This window comes from Talpa europaea (genome assembly GCF_964194135.1).
Source record: "Talpa europaea genome assembly, chromosome: 6".
Taxonomy (NCBI): domain Eukaryota; kingdom Metazoa; phylum Chordata; class Mammalia; order Eulipotyphla; family Talpidae; genus Talpa; species Talpa europaea.
In genome coordinates this window covers 29,810,076-29,831,157 of record NC_140072.1, presented here as the reverse complement: position 1 = coordinate 29,831,157, position 21,082 = coordinate 29,810,076, and the positions used below count along the sequence as shown (strand labels likewise).

Below are 21,082 nucleotides of genomic sequence, written 5' to 3'. Positions count from 1 at the left end.
GAGGGAAACAGCTCTTGGACCAGCAATGTTTATGTGGCTTTTTGTTTCCCTTCCTTCCACAACTCCATCCCCAGGAATCTAAGTGATAACAATCATTTGGAAGAACTGCCTAATGATGTTTTCCAGGGAGCCTCTGGACCAGTCATTCTGTGAGTAGCTTCCCTTATTGTCATGTGCAAGAGCTCAGTGTGAATAAATTGAATCAACCTTCACCAATTCTGAGAAACTTTGGGCTGGCAATGCTGCTCGATTCTTATGTGTCATCCACAAAGACATAGGGGTAATATAGTGCTGAGCCACATTTTGACTTTCAATGAAGTAACAACAATAATCACTAACTTTTAATAAATAGTTACAGTTCCTCTCCTACTAAGCCTCAATCTCCTCACCTAAAATATGGCAAAAACTTAAATACCTATTTTATAATATTGTTTGGGGCTTAACATTATCATATAGGTGTATAAGTGTATATACATATATATTTTATATATGTTAACATATATATGTTAACATATACTATTTTTGTATAGTTACTCATTAAATAGAAGCACCACCATTGCGCTACATGCTACGTATAGTACAGGGAACAAAAGAAAGTTTATATTTTTGTAAGGTGGAGTCAGTTCAACATATAATATATCAGGTGAGAGAGTGTGCTGCGAAGCACCAGGAAGGACATAGCATCACCATGAAGAGAGCTGGGCATCCTGCCATGTGCTCAAATACACAAGAACTTGGAACTTTTAATGTTGAGTTAATGTTCCACAAATGGACTTCAAGAAAGTGCTTTGGATGTTTTTTAACTACCAGGACAGCCATTTGTCTATTTCACTTAGCTAAAAGCCCTAAGGGTTTTAAATGTTCCTGATTAGGTACCACCATCTGTTATGACAGGATCTATCTGTGATGGTGTAGGTTTCCATATGTGACCTGTACCAGCTGCCCTATTCATTGGTCATTAATCAATTAAGCATTAACAACATAACCTTCATCATCAATAATAGGTACCTTTGCCACTGTCTGCTACCAAGAATGTTCAAATTGGACAGGATCCCCAACTAGCTCATCCAGCTGACAAAAGCAGCACCAGAAATAGTAAGTGACCTGCTGAAGCTCACCCCTCGTAAGCTCAGAGCTAGAACAGAATCTAAGTCTCCTGTGGTGCCATCATATTATCATACTCAACATAGTGAAATGTCTAATCAAACATCTGAAAGTTATTGAATAGATCCCTGCAATTGACTGTTAACCAAAATAGAGCATAGAACATCTCCTGCAGTTGTGTAAGGAAGTCCCAGGCCAAGTCACTGCATGTCGCAGAGTGTCATGGGGTCACAAACACGGCTCTCCTGGCCAGCCCTGCCAGGAAAGCTGTGTCAGAGAGATGTCACCATCACGAGCCGTTCTGTAGGGTCCTCGAGTGGCAGGCTCATTTTCACTCTTTTTGCCACAGGATCATATCTGGCCAGAATAAAGTGAATAAAATTTACAGAAAATCTGAAGGAATTATGAAATACTTGCTATGGCTTAGAAGGAGAGAAAGTGATAATACATTTCTTCATGTTTTGCTCTCAGTGCATTGAGGATATATGTGCAAGATCCTAGCCAAAAGCCCGATCTATAATTACTAGTCTCTTTGTCCTCCCTTAAGGGCCAATGGGATTGATCACCTTAACATCAAGGCTCCCTTTTGAGGGTTTCAGTTTAGTCCACGGGTGTCCTTCCAGCCCCTGTTTGCTGACCTTTGATTCTATGTCCTTTCCCATCCCCACTTCTGCAACCTGATGCAGCAAAACCCAGCTAAACCCTGATCTGAAGAGCTACTTGTTTAGGTATGTGCAGAGGACCAGCCCACCTGGGAGCTCTGGGTTAATGGGTAAGAGCTGGAGGGTACACAGACTGCTCAGTCAGCAGTCGATGCTGCTCAGGGTAGGGGTGTGATTGCACCTTGGATCAGAGCCTCCCCCACCACCAAAGTAAGACTATGATTTGGGTATCTGCATGCAGGTGGTTTTCTAGGGAGTGCTCTTGGAGTTTGTAAAGGATGCTTGATGGAAGTAGAATCAGGGTTAGTGGTAAACCTCAGTTGTTCCCATGCAGAGCTATATAGTTAAGATAATCCTTCAATGTTGTATTGAATGAAGTGAAGGGGCCATGCCTCTTCATCAGCAGTCACTGTGTGGAGGCTGTCCCTGGGGAGGAGCCTACTCCTGGATGAGTGAGCGAAGGTCAGTTCCCAGAGTAGAACTCAGCTATGAATGAATGACCTCAACGGTGTGTGCTTCACAACTGCCCTTCAGCAGTGGTGCTAAAATTGATGGTGCATCAAAAGCACCTACTATGCTTGTAAAATCCTAGATAGTTGATCCTGACCCCTGGTTTGGAGTATGTCAGGGTGGGCCTGAGAGCTCTAACAATTCCCCAATGAAGCTGATGTTGTGGTACAGAAACCACACTGAGAACAGTCCTAGAACCATGCTGGCAACTGGGAAGCTTCACCATGTCTCTAAAATATCTCCTCTATGAACTAACTGATGAATCTTCTACTCTGACAGCCTCAGTTCTTTGTCCCCAGTAGATACATGCAAGGGACTCCAAGGGACTTGAGAAGACACCCAAATCAACGATAACTCCTTTCCTGAAGGCAAAATTTTTAGTTGTGTGAAAAGCAGGGAGCCTCTGTATCCCCAAGGCTGCGAGGGCAAGATGTGCCATTGCAAGAACACAGTCTTGGAGGAAGCCAGGGGCACACAGACAAGCTCTGTCAAATTTCCCAGGAGTAGCCCGGCATCCTGATTTCGCCCTCATGAGCCTTGACCTTGAACATCAGCAGCCATCTCAGTTTCACCTGAAATTCTTCTGAACTCACTCAAGTTTGCTTTTTTTTTTTTAAGCAATCGAGCAATTGCTGTTTCCTTGGGAAACAGTTTCCTGTGGGGAAAATTTAATGCATTGCCTTTGCAGGCTGGAGCCAGTACAATCATATTCTGATGGTTTATCAAATTGATTTGGCTATAGCTCAGATTCATTTGATAGTTCAGATTCAAACACAGAGTTATTTGTATAAGAATGATTCTCTTCCATTACCAGTGTACCCACAGTCCTATAGATAGTAAATTGCCTTTTTATCCCGCCTGGGATCATGAAAGAGAAGGTCTTCTAGCCATCTGTCAGTGTAGTATACACCAGAAATGTGCTCTCACTTATGGAAATGATTGACCTGTAATAACATCTTTACTGGGAAAAATAGAAATTGTTCAAATCAAATTTGTGGCACTGGCTCTAACACACTTTATTAAATGGGGCACAGAATGCTATTTAACTCCTGCCTCTCCTGAGTCAGCATCCTATTACCGACTGCTGTGCCCCTTTCCACCAAGTAACTCAAAATCAAGAATCCTAACAACACTCAAACAATTTAGGATTACTAAATCCCTTCTGCAACAGTCATCTTCCTGTGGTGTCTCCTGTTGGTATTTTTCAGGATTTAAATTCTCAAAACCAGTCACTGCCAGAATATAGCAGGTGCTGAAATGTTAACCAAACTGACATCTTAAAGAGAGACACTGCAGTCACTAGACCAGTCTACACGACAAGGATTAAAATCACCAGCTCACAGCTACCCTCTTATCCAATTGTCCAGCTCATCAGCTCCTGAAACATCATCACAAGTAAACTTTCTCAATTATTCACTGAGGTTGTGAGAGCTCACATTGTATTCATTCAGTGGATGCTGATGAGGATATAGTACCCTGCCAAGTTTAAGTGAGATTTAAAGACAAAACAGTGCTTCCCTAAAGTTTCTCATTACGATAGAGGAATTAAGTCATTTCCCAGAACATTAAATTCTACAGAAATTTTCATAGAAAACTATAGTAACACATGGCAGCTGCCCAATAATTCCTGTCACCCTGTGGTATGGTGATTTTTGACAGATGAAGTATCAGTGATTAGGAGAGTTCTTTTCCTTTATCTGGATTCTGCAACCCCCTTCCTACTGTCAATCCTTTCTCCTTCTAATTCATTTAACAAGTATTTATTCAGTACCTACTATGTGCCAGGCTCAAGGTGCTCAAGAGTAATCTTATAAAAATCACCATTTTCAGCAAGTAATTCCCTGATCATATAAATTCTAAGTTTTTTCCAGCTTTCAAGGCGTGGAGATCTAATCCCATCCTATGGTTCTCTTTAGTCCTCAAAATAGGACTGCCCAGAATAACACTTCTGCATACTCCTCACTGCCACTGCCTTGCTTTGATTTCTGGGCCTCTCCAAGCCTAGCTTTAGCCAAATCCTTAAGAACCAACTTCCTGAAGATGTGAGTAGTGAATAATGGGCAATGCCTTATTTTTACACCCCCAGGAATTTTTGCATGCTAACGTTGGTGTACAAAGGAAAGTCTACATTTCCAGGCCGTGTGTGTGTGTTTGGAGATAACAGAGGGCAAAATGGGAATATATATAGCTAAGTCTCAGACCACACTGAGTAGTATCCGTTTATAGTTATCTTTGCTCTGCGGATATAAATTTCTAATTCATAGAGATGCTAGAGAAATATTTTCTGCCTGTCCAACTTAGAAGTCTTGACAAGTTCTACATTTGCTTATTCTAGCAAGTACTCAATAAGCTTTAGGTAAACACTTCTACAAATATTTTGGCTTCCCTATTATCCAGGAACCACTTAGCTAAAGCCCTCTGCTTTACCAAACTCTAAGTGAATCTCTCTCTTATCATCACTTCCCCCTGGGACTGTGTTCAAGTCAATGAACCCAACATATTATTCTGCTGGTACTTGAACACATGTTCTATCTCATATTGTGTACAAGTTCGCTCCCTTTCTTGGGCCTTTGACACTCCCAGTAGCATGCAAGCTGCTTTGCACCCTTCTCCCTCAAAAATAACTCTCCTGTAAGGGTTGCTCTGGCTGCTTATTTTTATTATGATAATGCAACATCTCTGTTCATCAGGCAACTATATGCTGAATAGATTTCATAAGCCCAGCCAGTCATGTGCCAAATATGATATAGAACCCAAATTCATCTTAATCCCTATTCTTGGAACATTTGAAATCTGGCTGAGGTGACAAAAACAATAGATAACACAAATCACATGATTTTTCTGCAGTTGCTAGAGAACAGAAGGCATCACAGCCTGTGCGAAAGGATGAGCCATTCTCTTCCCCAGTCATCCTTCAGCATTACCCCCCAACATATCTTTAAACAAAACAATCATTTTCTGGGTGCTTATGTGTGAAAGATCCTGGTGAGAATGCAAGGAGTCCTTTGCCCTCACAGAGATAAAATGCAAATCAAAGAGTGAGTATATGAAACAAAAAGTCAGCAAGTGGTAAGAAATGCAGAACATATACAGAAAATAATGTTATTGCACACTTAATGGCTTTCAAGGAAAAATACCTCTACAGTTGTTCAAAGTGATACAGAGAAAGCCAGGGGCACACAGGTGATGAATCACAAAGACTTCAATGAAAGTCTGTTTGGGTTCTCCATTGCTGCATAAAAACTTCCAAAGCTTAGTGACTTAAAACAATCTTTCCATTTTGCTTACACTCTTGAGCTTCAGAAATGTGGGTGGCTTGTCTCTGATCCACATGATATCAGCTTAGGTGACTGAGTCTGGATGTTCTACTTCCCAGTTTTCCCTCCATGCCCAAATGTGGTAGATCTGTGCTCCTTGGTATCTCTCTCCCCTTCCACCTTACACACACACACACACACACACACACACACAGCATCTGTACATATCTAGATCCTCCTGGATCTCTACAAATGAATTAGACTTTTCCCAGTAGGATGGCCTCTGAGTATCCCAAGTTTGCCTATGGCAGCTTTGGGCTCTACAAAACCAGTACAGAAGCTGGCAGTGCTCTTAAAGACAAGGTCCAGAAGTGGCAGAGTAACACTTTCATCATACTCCATTATCGTCCAAAGACATTGCAATTCAGTGTAGAGTCAAGGGGAAGGCAAATAGACCTTCTCTGGGAAGAGTATAAAGAATTTTCAGTCATCTTTAATTCATCACAGAATATATAATAGGCTGGTACTGCATGGAATATATAAATTTATTTTTGAAATCTTCAATTAATGTAATTCTCTAATATTCTAAACAAGGGGGGCATAAGAAAAAATTGTCTGTTTTATATTGCTTGCCTTTGAAACTATGAAAAATGTTCATGCAGGTAATGATTGCCCAATTCCAATTATTCCCAAAGGACTTTTTTATGCTTTCATCCCATCCTTTGGCGGGGTCCCTGAACTGTTTTAGACAAAACAGGCAGTCATTGCTCCCATCCAATGCCAGGAACCCAAATGCCAGATGAAATGAGAACTTGGTCACAGAGAACAGAGTGAGTGTTAGTAGCAGAACTGCTCAGAGGAACAATTATCTAATGAGAGAAACTAGAAAAAAAAATTTCTAGGCCAGAGAAAGACAGAATCTCTGAAACAATGGGAAATGTAAGTAGAGAGAAGGTGGAATAGCTGCCTCATTCAGCAGCAGAGGGGCAAGACTCATGCCTGAGCAAAGGCTCATGGATCTGACTCATCCCCAGCACCTCAACTCTAAATAATTATAATGTTGTGACAAGTGATTAAATCCCAGCTATATGTGGAAGGTAAAGCCAAGATATTATGCTGAGTGTTTAGATATAGGATATGAGCAAGGAAATAAAGGGAGGGAAAGAAGAGAGAGGGAAACAAGGATGGCTTCAAGGTTTTTGCATGAACAACTAAAGGACAGCAGATGAGTTAATTTTTCTAAGAAGATCAGGAACTCAACTTTTAATATCCAAAATTGGACCTGTCTATGAGGCATCCAAAGAGAGATTATAAGTTTGCAGGTGAGTACGAATCCGGAGTTCAGGGGAGAGAACAAACTAGAGATAAAACGTGGAGGGGTGAGAAGGAGGGCATCAGCAAATTATAAATGGTATTTAAATCACAGAACTGCATGAATTTACCTACGGAGTAAGTGAAGATAGAGTAAAGAAGTCTGGGCACTGAGCCCATGAGTACTATAGCAGTTGGTGGTTAGGGCGAAACCAGCAAGAAGAAATTTTCCAAAGAGTTAGGAGACAAATGTCACTAAGGGTTTTTTTTAGTCACCAGGAATATATCAAAATTCTAGATTTGTACCCAAAAAATTGTCATCAAAAATATATAAAGTAAAAATAAACAAAACTACAATTAGTAGTGAACAAATCTAAAATCATAGGTGGAAGTTTTAGCACACTTCTCTCAGTAGTGATAGAACAAGCAAGCACAAAATCAGGAAGCGTACAAACTATGAACAAGAGTAGAATCAGCCCTTCATACCTGCAGGTTCTGCGTCCATGGGTTCAACCAGCTATTGATTGAAAATATGTACTGTGTATCAAGGACTGACCATGAACATACTTGTTATTCTTGTCATTATCCACAAAACATCACAGTATAACAACTGCTTACATAGAATTTATATTCTATTAGTTATAAGTAATCTAGAAATGATTTGAAGTATATAGGAAGATGTGTGTAGATTATATGCAAATAATCTTTTATATAAAGGATTTGAGCCTCTGCAGATTTTGACATCCACAGGAGTCCTGAAACCAATCAATCCCCCATGGATTCCCAAGGATGACTATATGGACAAATTTGAACTACATGGGATGTATCAAGGAGAGGACTAAGTAAATATATATAAGTATTACATAAAAGTAGTCATTAGCTCTCACCAGAGTTTAGCAATGGTAAGTAAATACTTAGAGTCCTAGGATCTGAGGGTCAACTGAGTATGTCCTTTTGGAAGCACAGGAACTGGCGCAACTGGTAGTGGATGGATCCTCAGCAAATCTATACAATAAGAGAACTGGAGTACTAGAAGAGCTATAGCCTGAAGCAGAGGAGACATGAGAAATGCCCTAAACTTCAAGCCTCCTAACTCCCACTGGCATTTGCTGGACCCAACTAAAAGTTGACTGACAAGGTAGAACCTGAGAAATGGAACCTGATGGAACCTCCTTCCTGCAATATAAAGCAGAGCACAGAGAAAGTACAGAATGGGCATGAGAGGAACCAGGCAGATGATCAGCACATCACTGCCAGTGCTTCGTACTTCATCAGAAATACATTGGGAAGTCACTGAAATTTTTTAAGTAGGAAGTCATAATCTGTTTAGGATTTTCAAGTTCTTACCCAATCTACAGTGTAAGGATTGCACTGAAGAGAGTGACCATTTGTTATGATGGTTAATTTTATGTGTCATCTCTGCTGGGCTAAACAATGCCCAGATAGCTGATAAAATATTTCTAGTGTGTCCATGAGGCTGTTTACCAAAGAGATTAGCATTTTTTTAAATCTTTTTTTTTAATATTTATTTATTTATTTATTTATACATACAAGCACTTGGTACAGTCAGAAGCGCAGGAGGGTGAGAGAATCCACCAGAGTCAGAGCAGGGAGCAGAGCAGGCAGAAGGACCGAAGTACACTGCTGAGGGGAGCAGCGGGTGGCAGGAGAGGTCTGCTCGCCATGTGGGACCCTCCTCTGGGATCGAACCAGCGCTGCAGAGGCTGCGGGCAGCTTCACAACCCAGCGCTCAACCACTGCGCCACTGGGGAGGCCCCCAAAGAGATTAGCATTTGAATCAGCAGACTGAGTAAAGAAGATTCATCCTCCCCAATGTGGGTGAGCGAAGAGTATAATCCAATCCCCTGAGGGTCTGAACCATAAAGGTGGTGGAGAAAAGCAAATTCTCTTGCTTTTTTCATGAGCTGTATTATCCATCTTCTCCTGTCCTCGGAGGTCAGAGCTCCTGGTTCTTGGTCCCACAGACTCAGGAACATATACTTGGTTCTTCCACAGTTCTCAGTTCCTTCAGACTCAGACTAAATTATACCACTGGCTTTCCTGGTTTTCCAGCATTCAGAGAGGACATGTGGGACTTATCAGCCTCCATCATATGAGTCAATTCCCATAATAAATCTTCTCTTATCTGTCTAGCTAGCTAGCCCTCTAAATATGTGTGTGTGTATACAGCAAATATATACACATATATATACACACATATATATGCTATTGGTTATATATAGTATATATATACATATATATGCTATTGGTTCTATTTCTCTGAATAACCCTGACCAATAGCTTACACACACACACACAAAAAAAAAAAAAAAGTTATGAGATTTGCATTTTTCTAGGCAGAGATTATGGTCACCCAGGTTGAGCTGTGGCAGAGTTGATGAAACAGATGTAAAAGGTAAGCTTGTGAGGGAGAGAGAAAGTGGGCTCAAGATGATGTCCAGGTGTCTATCTTGAAAAGGATAAAATGGAGGAGTCATTTGATAAGATGGGAAAGATAAAATGAGGAACATATTTATAAGGAAGACGATAAATTCAGTTTTGATATTTCCAAGTCATAAAAATGGTAGGTCTTATGGATAACTAATTATCTGGGCCTGGGGTTCAGAAGTAGAATCTGAACTGAAATATACATACAGAAGCCATCAGCATGTATCCATTAGCATGTACCAAGGAAGTAGATGTGACCATCAGTTTATGATAGTCAGGGGAGGGGGGGGCCTGAGTTTGATGAAATTCCAATATTTCAAGGAACAGAAAGAAAAGCAAAATCAGAAACAAATCTAAGAAGATGTCAGAAGAAATTAAAGAGTATGATGCTAAGGGGGAGTCTTGGAAAGAAGGAATGATTTAATGTGGAATGTCATGGGGAAATCCAGTTTAGGTCTAAGATCTGGCCCTAGTGACCCTTGTTTTTCTAAGGATGGAAGAAACTGGGTTGTTGGATTGTAAGATAAGGAAATAGTGACATCAGGTATAGGTAACTGGTATCAAAAGTTTGAATGGGGAAAAGAAAGTGATAATTAGGGTTTCATTGGATAATACAAAGCATTATAAATTTGAGCAACAAAATGATGTAATGAAAACAAGGTTTTGAAAACAATTTCATAAGACTGAGAATATGTGGAGTAGGTTGTATATGTTCACAACCCCAAGTTTCACTTCTTTGAGTGCCCACTGTTTTGACTTTAAAAGGTTCTCCTTCCCCAAGTAGATTCAAGTCCACCAAGGTGCTGAAATGAACCCCTCCTGATTGTCAGTAGCTACAATCTCATCAGAAGTACAACCTCACACTAAGCTGCTGGTCCCAATGGGTCTGAGCTGGTGCCATTTAAGTCTCCTTGCTCCCATCAGTTAGTCTTGATTGTTTCGAGGGTTGCTGCTACAGCAACATCAGAAAAGCATCATGTCACTGGCATTGCTATAAGAAAGTGACTTCAGAGTCCTCCAGGGACAGGGACCTGCTTCAGTGGTCCGTGTATGCTGACTTCCACCTACACCTCTGCTGGCTTACCCAGGAAGATCCCCTCCTACCAAGCAAGAACAACTGCTTCTGGGTGTGTTGTTTACTAGAAATAGCTGCCAGTCATTATGTGCTCTGTATTAGCAGAATGTATTTTACATGCTCTAAGTCATTTCATTTGCAGAACCCTCTAAGTAGGTCTGATTATTACCATTCCCTTTTTACATCTGAGGAAACAGACACGAAGAAGTGGCAGAACTGATCTAATAGGTGGAGGGGCAAAGGGAAGAAGTAGTCTCAATACTTCATCCTCATGTAAATTAGTGGGTACAAATAAACTATAGATGAGGGGATGGCTGCAAACCCTAACCAGCCAGGACGTGCATATATCCAGGATTTAGGGTCAACTGCTATCTAGGTCCTCCAATCACAAGCACAGGGCCAGGAACCTACCCAACTAAAAGTCCTGTTGGCCTAAAGTGATCTGACCATGGTGTGTAGATGGAGTGGAGTCTCCCCCCGCATTCACATAAGAATATCGCTAGTGTGTCTGCTGTTTTGTCTAGCTGAGAAGGAAATCTCAGCCCCACAGTAATTAGATTATATTTTACCTTTCCTTCTTATAGAGATATTTCAAGAACCAGAATCCGCTCCTTGCCTAGCTATGGCTTAGAAAATCTTAAGAAGCTACGGGCCAGGTCGGCTTACAACTTAAAAAAACTTCCCAGTCTGGAAAAGTTTGTCTCACTCATGGAGGCCAGTCTCACCTACCCCAGCCACTGCTGTGCCTTTGCAAACTGGAGACGGCAAACGTGAGTCTTCCCATGTCCATCCCCTGAGTAGGGCTTGAGCGTACCCCCAAAGCAGAACTCAGTCACAATATTCTACATATCTGTCATGGAGATCTCCCAGAAAAAAAGTTCTTAAGTATATTTTAGATCAAAGATTTCATTTGGTGATAGGTGAGGAAGGTTTCACTCTTCTAATTTCTTTGAAAATGTGTTCACAGGAGAGGACTGCCTGCATGGCAGAACACTTACTAAATATCAAATGTGATCACATGAAAGAGAGCAAGCATAGGGTCCGACACAGGCCTGATAATTAAATATGCATTCCTTCTTTTCCTTTGTACCCATATGGATAGATCCTTCAGGTCTCAAACTTTGCACCCCATAAAATGTCCCTAAGTCCAGGTTGGAGGGGAGAAGCATAAAAGCTATCCCAGAGAATGATACACACACCACAAGACATCTCAACCATTCTGAGTCTCTCTAATGTACCTTCAGATCTTAGCACAATACAGGGAGGATGAAGATTGGGACATGACTTTGATATCCAAGGTTGTTCAGGTTCGAGGAAGTCCAGATTAAAGAGAGTAATCCAAACAGAGCCATGTGCCAGCAACTAACTGGTTAAAGAAGCTAAAGTAATCACAGACAGTACCTAGAGAGAGTCGAGAGGGAAGTGACTTTGGAAACTGCACATGTTCCAGACATTTCAAGCATCCATTGGAGCTAAGAATTTATTGGATAGCAGGAGCTTTCTAAGCTCTCAGCCACCCCAGAACTTACCAATACGATCCACACCGCGCCATTGCACTCAATCAGAAGCTGCCTTGTACTGCTCTTGTGCAGTAGCCAGTACTAGTTCAGCTCCCTGTGATATTTCACTATTTATACCATTCATTGCAGCTGCCTCTATTATTTAACCTTTAACACACACTGACCTGCCCATTGATAGATCCCCTGCTCAAAAGCAAAATAAAACAACAAACAGTCCATATACCCTAAAGTGCTTTCAAAGTATCTAGGGGCCCACACTCTGATCCAGTTGAAGGATTTTCTATAAAGGGGCTGCAGATATAGCAGATATTTCCAGATATATCATGCAAGGTTGGGACATGGCACAAATTAGCTCAAGAGACAGAGAATTCTTCCCAATGACAAGAATTCTTAAAGACTTGGGATGAGGCAAAAGGCTTTCCTCTTCTGTAGTCCAACAGGAATTTTTCCAGCCAGAGTAAGAAATAGCATTGAGTCGCCCAGGAACTAAAGAAATTTCAAAGGATGATACATCTCTGTGGAAGCTGTGTGGCACCCATATACCATAGAAATATATTTTGAAGTTTTTTCCTCAGACTCCTGTGGTCTTACCACCTCCTAGTAGTATAGATGTAGCTCAGGTCTCTCATAGCTCAAAATTTCCAAGTTGGTCTTCCATTTCCCATGAATGGTCCTCCATCTCCCTCCAGTCCAGCCAGCTCTCCCCTCATCTAGGTCCCTCTTGTCATTTACCATCAAGGCCTGTCAAGGTGCAGCAAGGGAGAACCCCATACTTCTTCTAGGGAGACATACCCAAATGGAGTAACAAAAATTGCAATGGGCATTTAAACTTTATATTTAACAAATTCACACACAGATGCAATAATGCATTATGCTGCTCAGAAGATAATCACACAACCTATTTTTCAAATAGCATCAATTTATTGTATATCATAGCAGGCGTGGTTTAGTAATGAGATTTGAGTTTGTACTCATACAATGAAATTGTCCTTCCAATCCTCATTTGGAACAATGCCCAAAGTATAAATGGTAAGTCCTTGTGACTATGAGGTTTTAGCTAATGAACCATTTGGATTCTCTCTGAAAGATTCTGTTAACCACACTCCTCATTTGTTATTAAGTCACTTACTTCCTAGTTACAGTTTTGTGCTCAATTTGCATAGCTATTTGTTCTTTTATTGTTTTGCTTTTCTTATATTTAGGTCTTTATTTCCCAGCTAAATTTTAAGTTGATGTATCACTGCATATGTTCCCAGTACCCCCAACAATAACTAACCTGACCAAACTCAGATCAAATCCCACCCCTCCACCCTCCGGCCAGATTCCAGAATTCAGGCACTGGCCACTTTGCTAAGCACTTTCCAATTGTGTGTTCATTGACTGATCCAGCACCAAAAATACCACTTTCTAAACCAAATTCCCAGCTCTTTGTTGGATACTTAAGTTTGCCAAGATACCACAGAAGCAAGACTCTATAGCCCTCCATTTCCCTTTCTTTTCTCTCCTGTTCTTTTCTCAAGGACATTCTTTCTTTACCTTTTTTCCACTCATGTTGTTGGGTCACTTCTGTTTCAGGAAAGGAAACATCAATATTTAAAATGTGTTGGTAGCAATATCAACAATACAGATCTTCACAGGAGCCCATAATAAGCCCCGGGAAGTGAATACTGTCTCTAGATGTTGGGCCAGACCTGTTCTGGTGAGCCACATCACAGTCCACAGGTGTCAGATTACTTCCTTTCTGAGCCTAGGCTAGGGCTCCACCTTTTCCCAGGAGAGGATTTAGGACTCAGGGATTAGACTAAGAACCACAGGGTGATCCTCTTATTCCCTTTCTTCCCATCTGTGAGCTTGCCTTTCTTTTAAGAATTCTGACTAAGCCAAAGGTTTTATGCATGTTTTTATTAATGACTTGTATTGATGGTTTAGCCTCTTCAGTGCAACCATGACAGGTGGGAGCAGCTCTATCAGTCTCTAAAACAAAAGATGACACATCCTCCAGCAAAAAGGGTCCCTTATGGTGAGGGAAAATAACTTCCTGACAATTCAGTGCATTTCTGGGGTGTGAGAAAAGGGAGGAGGAGGTTGCTCCTATGAGCCCCATCTCAGAGGGGTGGAAGGGAGAGAGTTCAGGCTATTCACACTGCAGCGCTTAGGTGCTCATCTCAGCCCCAAGTGGGGTCTTTAGCTCCTCCACTCTCTCCTCTTCAAGGGCGTCTTTGAAGGGTTCAAATGCTCATTTCTGAGACTATGTTAAGATGTGAGAGTGATGCAGTCACTTAACATGGTAGGGAGCTTGTCCCTGAGGGAGAGGAGGGAATGGGATGTGATTTAGTTTTTCATCCTGAAGAGTCCAGTGTAAAATATCCTCATTCCCTAAGCCTTTGCTTCAAAACAGAACTATGATTGCTTTCTCTGTCTCTACTGCGCTATCTGTCTGGGTAGAATATTTATCATTTGGCTTTCATCCAAATCTCTTCTGAAAGTGCCTCTATACTGTTGATAGGGTCTCTTGTACATTTGAGTTTTAAAGGGAAAACCAAGACAGAAAAGTGAGCTCAAGAAGAGCCAGGCGACCCAGGGGATAAGTTATTATAATCTTAGAATAAATTAGGCCCCACTGCAACCTGCATTTGCTCTTTAGGGCACTCGCTAGGGAACTACTTAATATGAGAGAGTCAGGCTTATCTTGTAGACAAATACATGCTTGAGGCCTCTTGTGGCCCCTGGGGTGTGAGATAATAAAGAGTAGGACCCTCCATTACATTTCAGGCAAATTAGCTGACCTCCTAGAAGCCTGAGTGCCCAGGACCAGGAGGCAGGGGCTGGCTGGGAACTAACTGCAGAGCCTGATCCTCTAATTTATGTAGATAAAAGAATAAGTAAGTTCTTATTTGAGTCAGTAAACAGTCCAGATCTCCAGTGACTAGAGTGAAGCAAAGGATTTGGGGTAGACCCTGCTCCAGCATGTTAAGAGATAACTGAGGGGGGTGGAAGGTAGAGGAGCTAATATCAGGTCTGTAAATTATTTGCACTTAACAGCAAGGTTTAGCTAGTCCCAGGCGCCTTCCTCCCCACAGTCAGGTTGTGGCCAGATGGTTTCCCCAGTGGGTCATCCAGCTCTAGACATATACACACGAGTTGTTTTGTTCATTTACAGTAAGCAGCATTAACCCTTGAGCTTAGCCTCAAGGGCAAACTATTAGGAGGAAAAAATATGTCTCAGAAAGAAACCCCATCATTTCTACCCTATGCATAGACAGTGATGTATTTGCCATTTCTGAGTTCAGGATGTTGATTCTATTTCTTTTTGTATTTTTCCAGCTCTGAGCTTCATCCAATTTGCAACAAATCTATTTTAAGGCAAGAAATTGATGATATGACTCAGGCTAGGGGTCAGAGAGTCTCTTTGGCAGAAGATGATGAGTCCAGTTACACCAAAGAATATGACACAATGTATGGTGAATTTGACTATGACTTATGCAATGAAGTAGTTGATGTGACTTGCTCTCCTAAGCCAGATGCATTCAACCCATGTGAAGATATCATGGGGTATGATATTCTCAGAGTCTTGATATGGTTTATAAGTGTCCTCGCCATCACGGGGAACATCGTAGTACTGGTGATTCTGACTACCAGCCAGTATAAACTCACAGTTCCCCGGTTCCTTATGTGCAACCTAGCCTTTGCTGATCTCTGCATTGGAGTCTACCTGCTGCTCATAGCATCAGTTGATATCCACACCAAAAGCCAATACCACAACTATGCCATTGATTGGCAAACTGGAGCTGGCTGTGATGCTGCGGGCTTTTTCACTGTCTTTGCCAGTGAGCTCTCAGTCTACACTCTGACAGCCATCACGCTGGAAAGATGGCATACCATTACCCATGCCATGCAGGTAGACTGCAGAGTGCAGCTCCGCCATGCTGTCAGCATCATGCTGATAGGCTGGGTCTTTGCTTTTACAGTTGCGCTCTTTCCCATTGTCGGCATCAGTAGCTACATGAAGGTTAGCATCTGCCTGCCTATGGATATTGACAGCCCCTTGTCACAGCTGTATGTAATGTCGCTCCTTGTACTCAATGTCCTAGCCTTTGTGGTCATCTGTGGCTGCTACACCCACATCTACCTCACAGTGAGGAACCCCAACATCGTGTCTTCCTCTAGTGACACCAAGATTGCCAAGCGAATGGCCATGCTCATCTTCACGGACTTCCTCTGCATGGCACCCATCTCTTTCTTTGCCATCTCAGCTTCCCTCAAGGTACCCCTCATCACTGTGTCCAAATCAAAGATCCTCCTGGTCCTATTCTACCCCATCAACTCCTGCGCCAACCCCTTCCTCTACGCCATCTTCACCAAAAACTTCCGCAGGGACTTCTTCATTCTGCTGAGCAAGTTTGGCTGGTATGAAATGCAAGCCCAGCTATATAGGACAGAAACCTCATCCACTGCCCATCACTCCCATCCACGGAATGGCCACTGCCCTCCAGCTCACAGGGTCACCAATGGTTCCAATTATACACTTGTCCCTCTAAGCCATGTAGCCCAGAACTAAACCAAAATATGCAAATCTATCTAAGTCTTGAGTGATAATTTAGTCTCACCTTTGAAGAATGTGCCATTAGATACTGACAGAGAGCTGCTACATACATCTAATTTAATCTTCTTGGTATACCTGTAAGGTAAATCAGTCAGGAACTATTAACTCCATGTGGTAGATTAGGAAGTTCAAGTATTAAGGACAATAATTCAATGTTATGTCACATTTGTTTTATGCTTTATAGTGCTTTGTTCAGATTATCTCAAATGATTGTTATAAAAGTCCTGTAAACAAGGTCCTCCTTGGTGGTGCAGGTGGCTGAGCGCTATACTGTGAAGCTGTCCGCAGCCTCTGCAGCATGGGTTCAATACCGGCTGGCCGGCGAGAATCCCACATGGCAAAGCAGACCTCTCTTGTCTCAGCCGCTGTTCCCCTCAGCAGTGTATTTCGTCAGTCTGCCTGTTCTGTTCCCTGCTCTGTCTCTGGTGAATCCTCTCGCCCTCCCGCGCATCTGGCCTGTACCCTGGTTCTTATATAAATAAATAAATCTTAAAAGAAAAAGCCCTATAAACAAGCAGGACAGGGTGTGAATGTTGGAGTTTTATAGATTTTATAGATGAGGAAACCAATACTCGAAGGGTTAGGTAGTTTGTTCAAAACCGCTTGCCTCGTCAGGAGCAAGTATTGGGACTTTCAGAGAACTTAACAGGAGAAGCAGCACAGTATCTATTCATTTGTTCAAAAAGCATTCTTTGAACATGCATGTGATGACTTTGCTATGTGTCACTTTGGATAGGCTGAACTACATTTCCCAGGATTTCTTGTTTCCCATTAGGGTGTGTCACAAAGAAAATTCCTGGGAAAATCGGAGGGCAGAAGAGAAGCTGTAGCCATCATGAACCTTTGTGGCTGATCTGCTGATTCCTCTCACTGCAGTGAGCAGCAGCAGCTGGACCTGCAATCACTCCACCTTCTCCTGGATTCTCCAAGTTCTCTGACTTCTGGGCCAGGTGTATGTGTATAGATTCATGAAGAAGGGCCCCCACTTCTGAAAGATACTTTCACCAAAGTCAAAAGCAGCAAGAATAGAAACGGCTCAATTTGTCTTCCTGGGAATTCAGCTCGTGTCTGCCATCTCCCAGCATAATGGTGGACTGCCTGTCACAACTGCCTGCCCTGTGGACTTCAAGCTCCAGCATCAGATATAAAGACCACATCCTTACAAAGACCGGTTGACCAACCCCAACAAATGCATAAGCCAAACCCTGTAACAAGTATTTACCACACACATAACTGGTCCTGCTTCATTAACTGAACCTAACTGACAGAAGATACAACCTTTTACATGGCACTCATAATGTCAGAACACAGCATCAGGCCTCCCTTGTGGCGCAAGGGGTTAAGACACAACCTACGAAGCTATCCGCAGCCTCTGCAGCACAAGTTCAATCCCCCCGCCAGCCAGGGAGCAACCCACATGGTGCAGCAGATCTCTCCTGACTCACCCACTGCTCCCCTCAGCAGTATACTTCAGTCGACCTACCTGTTCTGTTCCCCCACTCTGTCTCTGGTGAATCCCCTCACCCCCCACACCTCTTGCCTGTACCCCAGTTCTTGAATGCATAAATAAATAAATCTTTAAAAAAAAAAAAAGAACACAGCATCTCTGGAATCATAGTTGAGATTTTATTCTGACTATATGATGAGCCAGGCCTCCACTTCTCTGAGCTCTTTCTTCCTCTGTAAACCAGAGGTGGTTATACTGCCTAGACATAGGGCTTAGTGTGAAAATTTAAAATAAAAATGAGTATTAAAGTGCCTCAAGCTATACCTGGCATGGGAAATGTTAATTTTTCTCCTCCTAGACAAATTCCTGGAGTAGTGCCCAGTTCTCCTGACCCTTGATGTAGAACTCATTCCATTACACCATACTGTTCCTGAAAATAACTACTTCTCACACCTGTTTTCATAAGTCATCCCACCTAAATAATCTGCATCATAAATACCAACCATAAATCCTTACCAAGCACTGTGCAGTGACCAGCCCACAAAGCTGAGTCTCCTCTCAGAATGTACTCTTTCCATAGCGAAAGTAATCCTTCCTCCTCTTGCCCTATGGTAAATATTTCAAAAGTTGGTCCGAAATGCTTTAACAAGGAAGTCCTTATTGGCTAGAAGAGAAAGCAATCATCTCTGCCTATGTGACTTGGCAATATCTCGATCTGTTGTGCATATCAAGTGAAAACAGAATAATCATCCTTGGATATAGTCTGGAGAGGTGATGTGTAATATGGTTGTCACTTACCCAGGTGCCTAGTGAGCACCTGAGATATGGTACCTCTCAACTCAGACTTACTATGAGTGTAAAATACACACTAGATTTCCAAATACTTAGTGCAAACCAAAAAAGGATGTACAATGTCTCATTAATAGTTTTTATAATGATTACATATTAAAACAATACTATTTTGGATATACACTAAAAATTCATTTTACTTACTTCTTTTTACATTCTGTAATGTGGCTACTACAATGTTTAGAATTATAAATGTGAGTCACATTTGTGGCTCTGATTATGAGCCTGTAGCCTAGCTCATCCTCCCCATGGTAGTCTGTTCCATTCCCATCTGGAACAAACTCAGAAGCTGCTTAGAGCTAGAGACAACCACTGCAGTTAGACATCATGTAAGAAATGCCTTGCTTGAGGCAAGATGTAGAAAAGTAAAAGGAGCAAGAGAAAGGAAAAAAATAACAAAGGAAATACATTTGGATAGGAAGAGGGGAGACAGGAGAAGGCAAAGGGCAAGATAACTAAAGAAAAGGGCACTCTAGAAGGCAGCCAGGACCTGCTTGTGTTCCTTGGGGCTGACACTTAACCACTTAAGCTTTAAAACCCTTTTTAAATTTTAAAACTTGTTGCAGAGTTCAGCTCAGCCTTGGATTCCAGTACAAAGGGCCACTGATCATGCCGAAATGTTCTAGGCTTCCCAGGCCTCCAGATGGCCTGAGTTCCCAGGATCTAGTTTAAAGGTTGAGTAATGAAAAAATATTACTGAAGGTCCTCAAAGCCTCCTTACTGCAGACATCAGACATGATCAAAGTCTTTCATAATACTCTATTCTATCTAATAGCATTACCTATACCCCTTAAACATTCATTTCCAGGATAGATGGGCTCTTTCCCCAAGTCTCTGTCCCTAATGTGTTAAATACCTACACTAGTAAGAGCACTCTTTTTTTTTTTTGCGCTCTTATTTCCTTTTATCCGTTTTCTTTACAACCACAGGCTTCCTTGAATCTTGAGCCATTCCATGTAAACAAACACAAAAGAAGAATAACATAAAAATCATCTTATTTTTAGTGATATTTTCCACATAATAAGATGCAAAGAGCATTTTCAGCTATGCATTTAGAGAACTTTCAGGCAATTTGTCCCCCACGTATCATTAGGTAGGGTCATTTAAGCTTCCAGGTATTAATGAGTTGCATAAAGATGAGGTCTTGGTAGAGAAGGTTTTAAGTTATTTTACAAACAGCAGAAGCTGTACCACAGGGATCCTGTCTCTGAAAAATGAATCTACCAAATGGTTATATGTTCCTGATTTCCATAAGGTGTTGGAAATGGGGAGTAAAAATGAAGAAGGAAAGGAAAAAACTTAAAATGCCAGCACAAATATACTGTCTCTGTCTATGAAATGATGGCAACTCTTCTTAAAGAAACCACATCCCTGCATAAATCTTGACAAAATTCTTCTCTCCATTTATTCCAAGTAAAGCACAAACTGCTTCCAGTCCAAGCTCCCCAATGCCACAAGGCAAGGTAGTGCTTCCTCGGGAAATGACCCAGGAAGACCTCACTCCACCTTTTGGGCTAATGGGGCATTGATTGTAGGTCAACCTCATAGGTTAGGTCCTTCTTCGTGGGAAGTTAGGAGTACTCAAGGCAGCTTAGTTTTCTATGCATTACAGTAAATAGCTATAGATCAAATTTCAGGAACTACCTTACTTGTGGGAGGAAGTCTAAATCAAAAGGCATAATTTATAATCGTGCAAATATTTGGTGTTGGGATAAATCATATCACTGGTGGCCACTTCCAGAAATCAAAAGATAATGCTAAAGGAGCCCACACAGTTGTGTCTTCCATTCATTCATTCACTCATACAATAAATATTTTTTGAGTGTCTACTATTGACCACACACTATTCCAGTCTGAAATACAGGCAAAAATTCTGCCCTCCTGGAATGACAGGTGTGACTGATGACATAAGCTAAATAAGTAAAATGTGTTGAATGCTAGACAGTGACAAATGTTAAGGACAAGCCCATATCAAAGGAGGTATGATATGTCAGGAAGTAATAAAGTGCCTCCCTGAAAAGACCAGAAGGAAGTAGAAATTAAGATATGCAGATATTGAGGGGAAGGTGTTCCTTCCAAGCAGAGAACACAACAAAATTCCTCAGATTAGGATGAGCCTGGCATGTTCCAGAAAAATAGTATCAGTGTGGTTGGAGCAAAGAAAAGGAGATAGGAGAGAGTAGTAATGGACAAGAACAAAGGATGTGCAGGGAAGCAGATCATTTTGATTTCCTTAGGAAACAGGGGCAGGAAACTGTCTGAAAGGTTGCATAGGTATTCATTAAGTCAGTGTGTG

The 21,082-nt window shown here is 41.7% G+C and overlaps 1 protein-coding gene across 2 annotated transcripts in view; it reads left to right on the top strand.

Annotated features, from left to right (window-relative positions):
• FSHR (follicle stimulating hormone receptor) overlaps positions 1 to 16,445 on the top strand; it is a gene marked incomplete at its 3' end in the record, with an annotated part of 153,278 nt that extends 136,833 nt beyond the window's left edge. For both annotated transcript variants that reach the window (XM_084235114.1, XM_084235113.1), the window contains 3 exons: positions 75 to 149; positions 10,952 to 11,137; positions 15,212 to 16,445. In XM_084235114.1, coding sequence (XP_084091240.1) covers positions 75 to 149; positions 10,952 to 11,137; positions 15,212 to 16,445 — 1,495 coding nt within the window. The remainder of the gene's footprint in view (positions 1 to 74; positions 150 to 10,951; positions 11,138 to 15,211) is intronic.
• Positions 16,446 to 21,082: the final 4,637 nt, after the last annotated feature.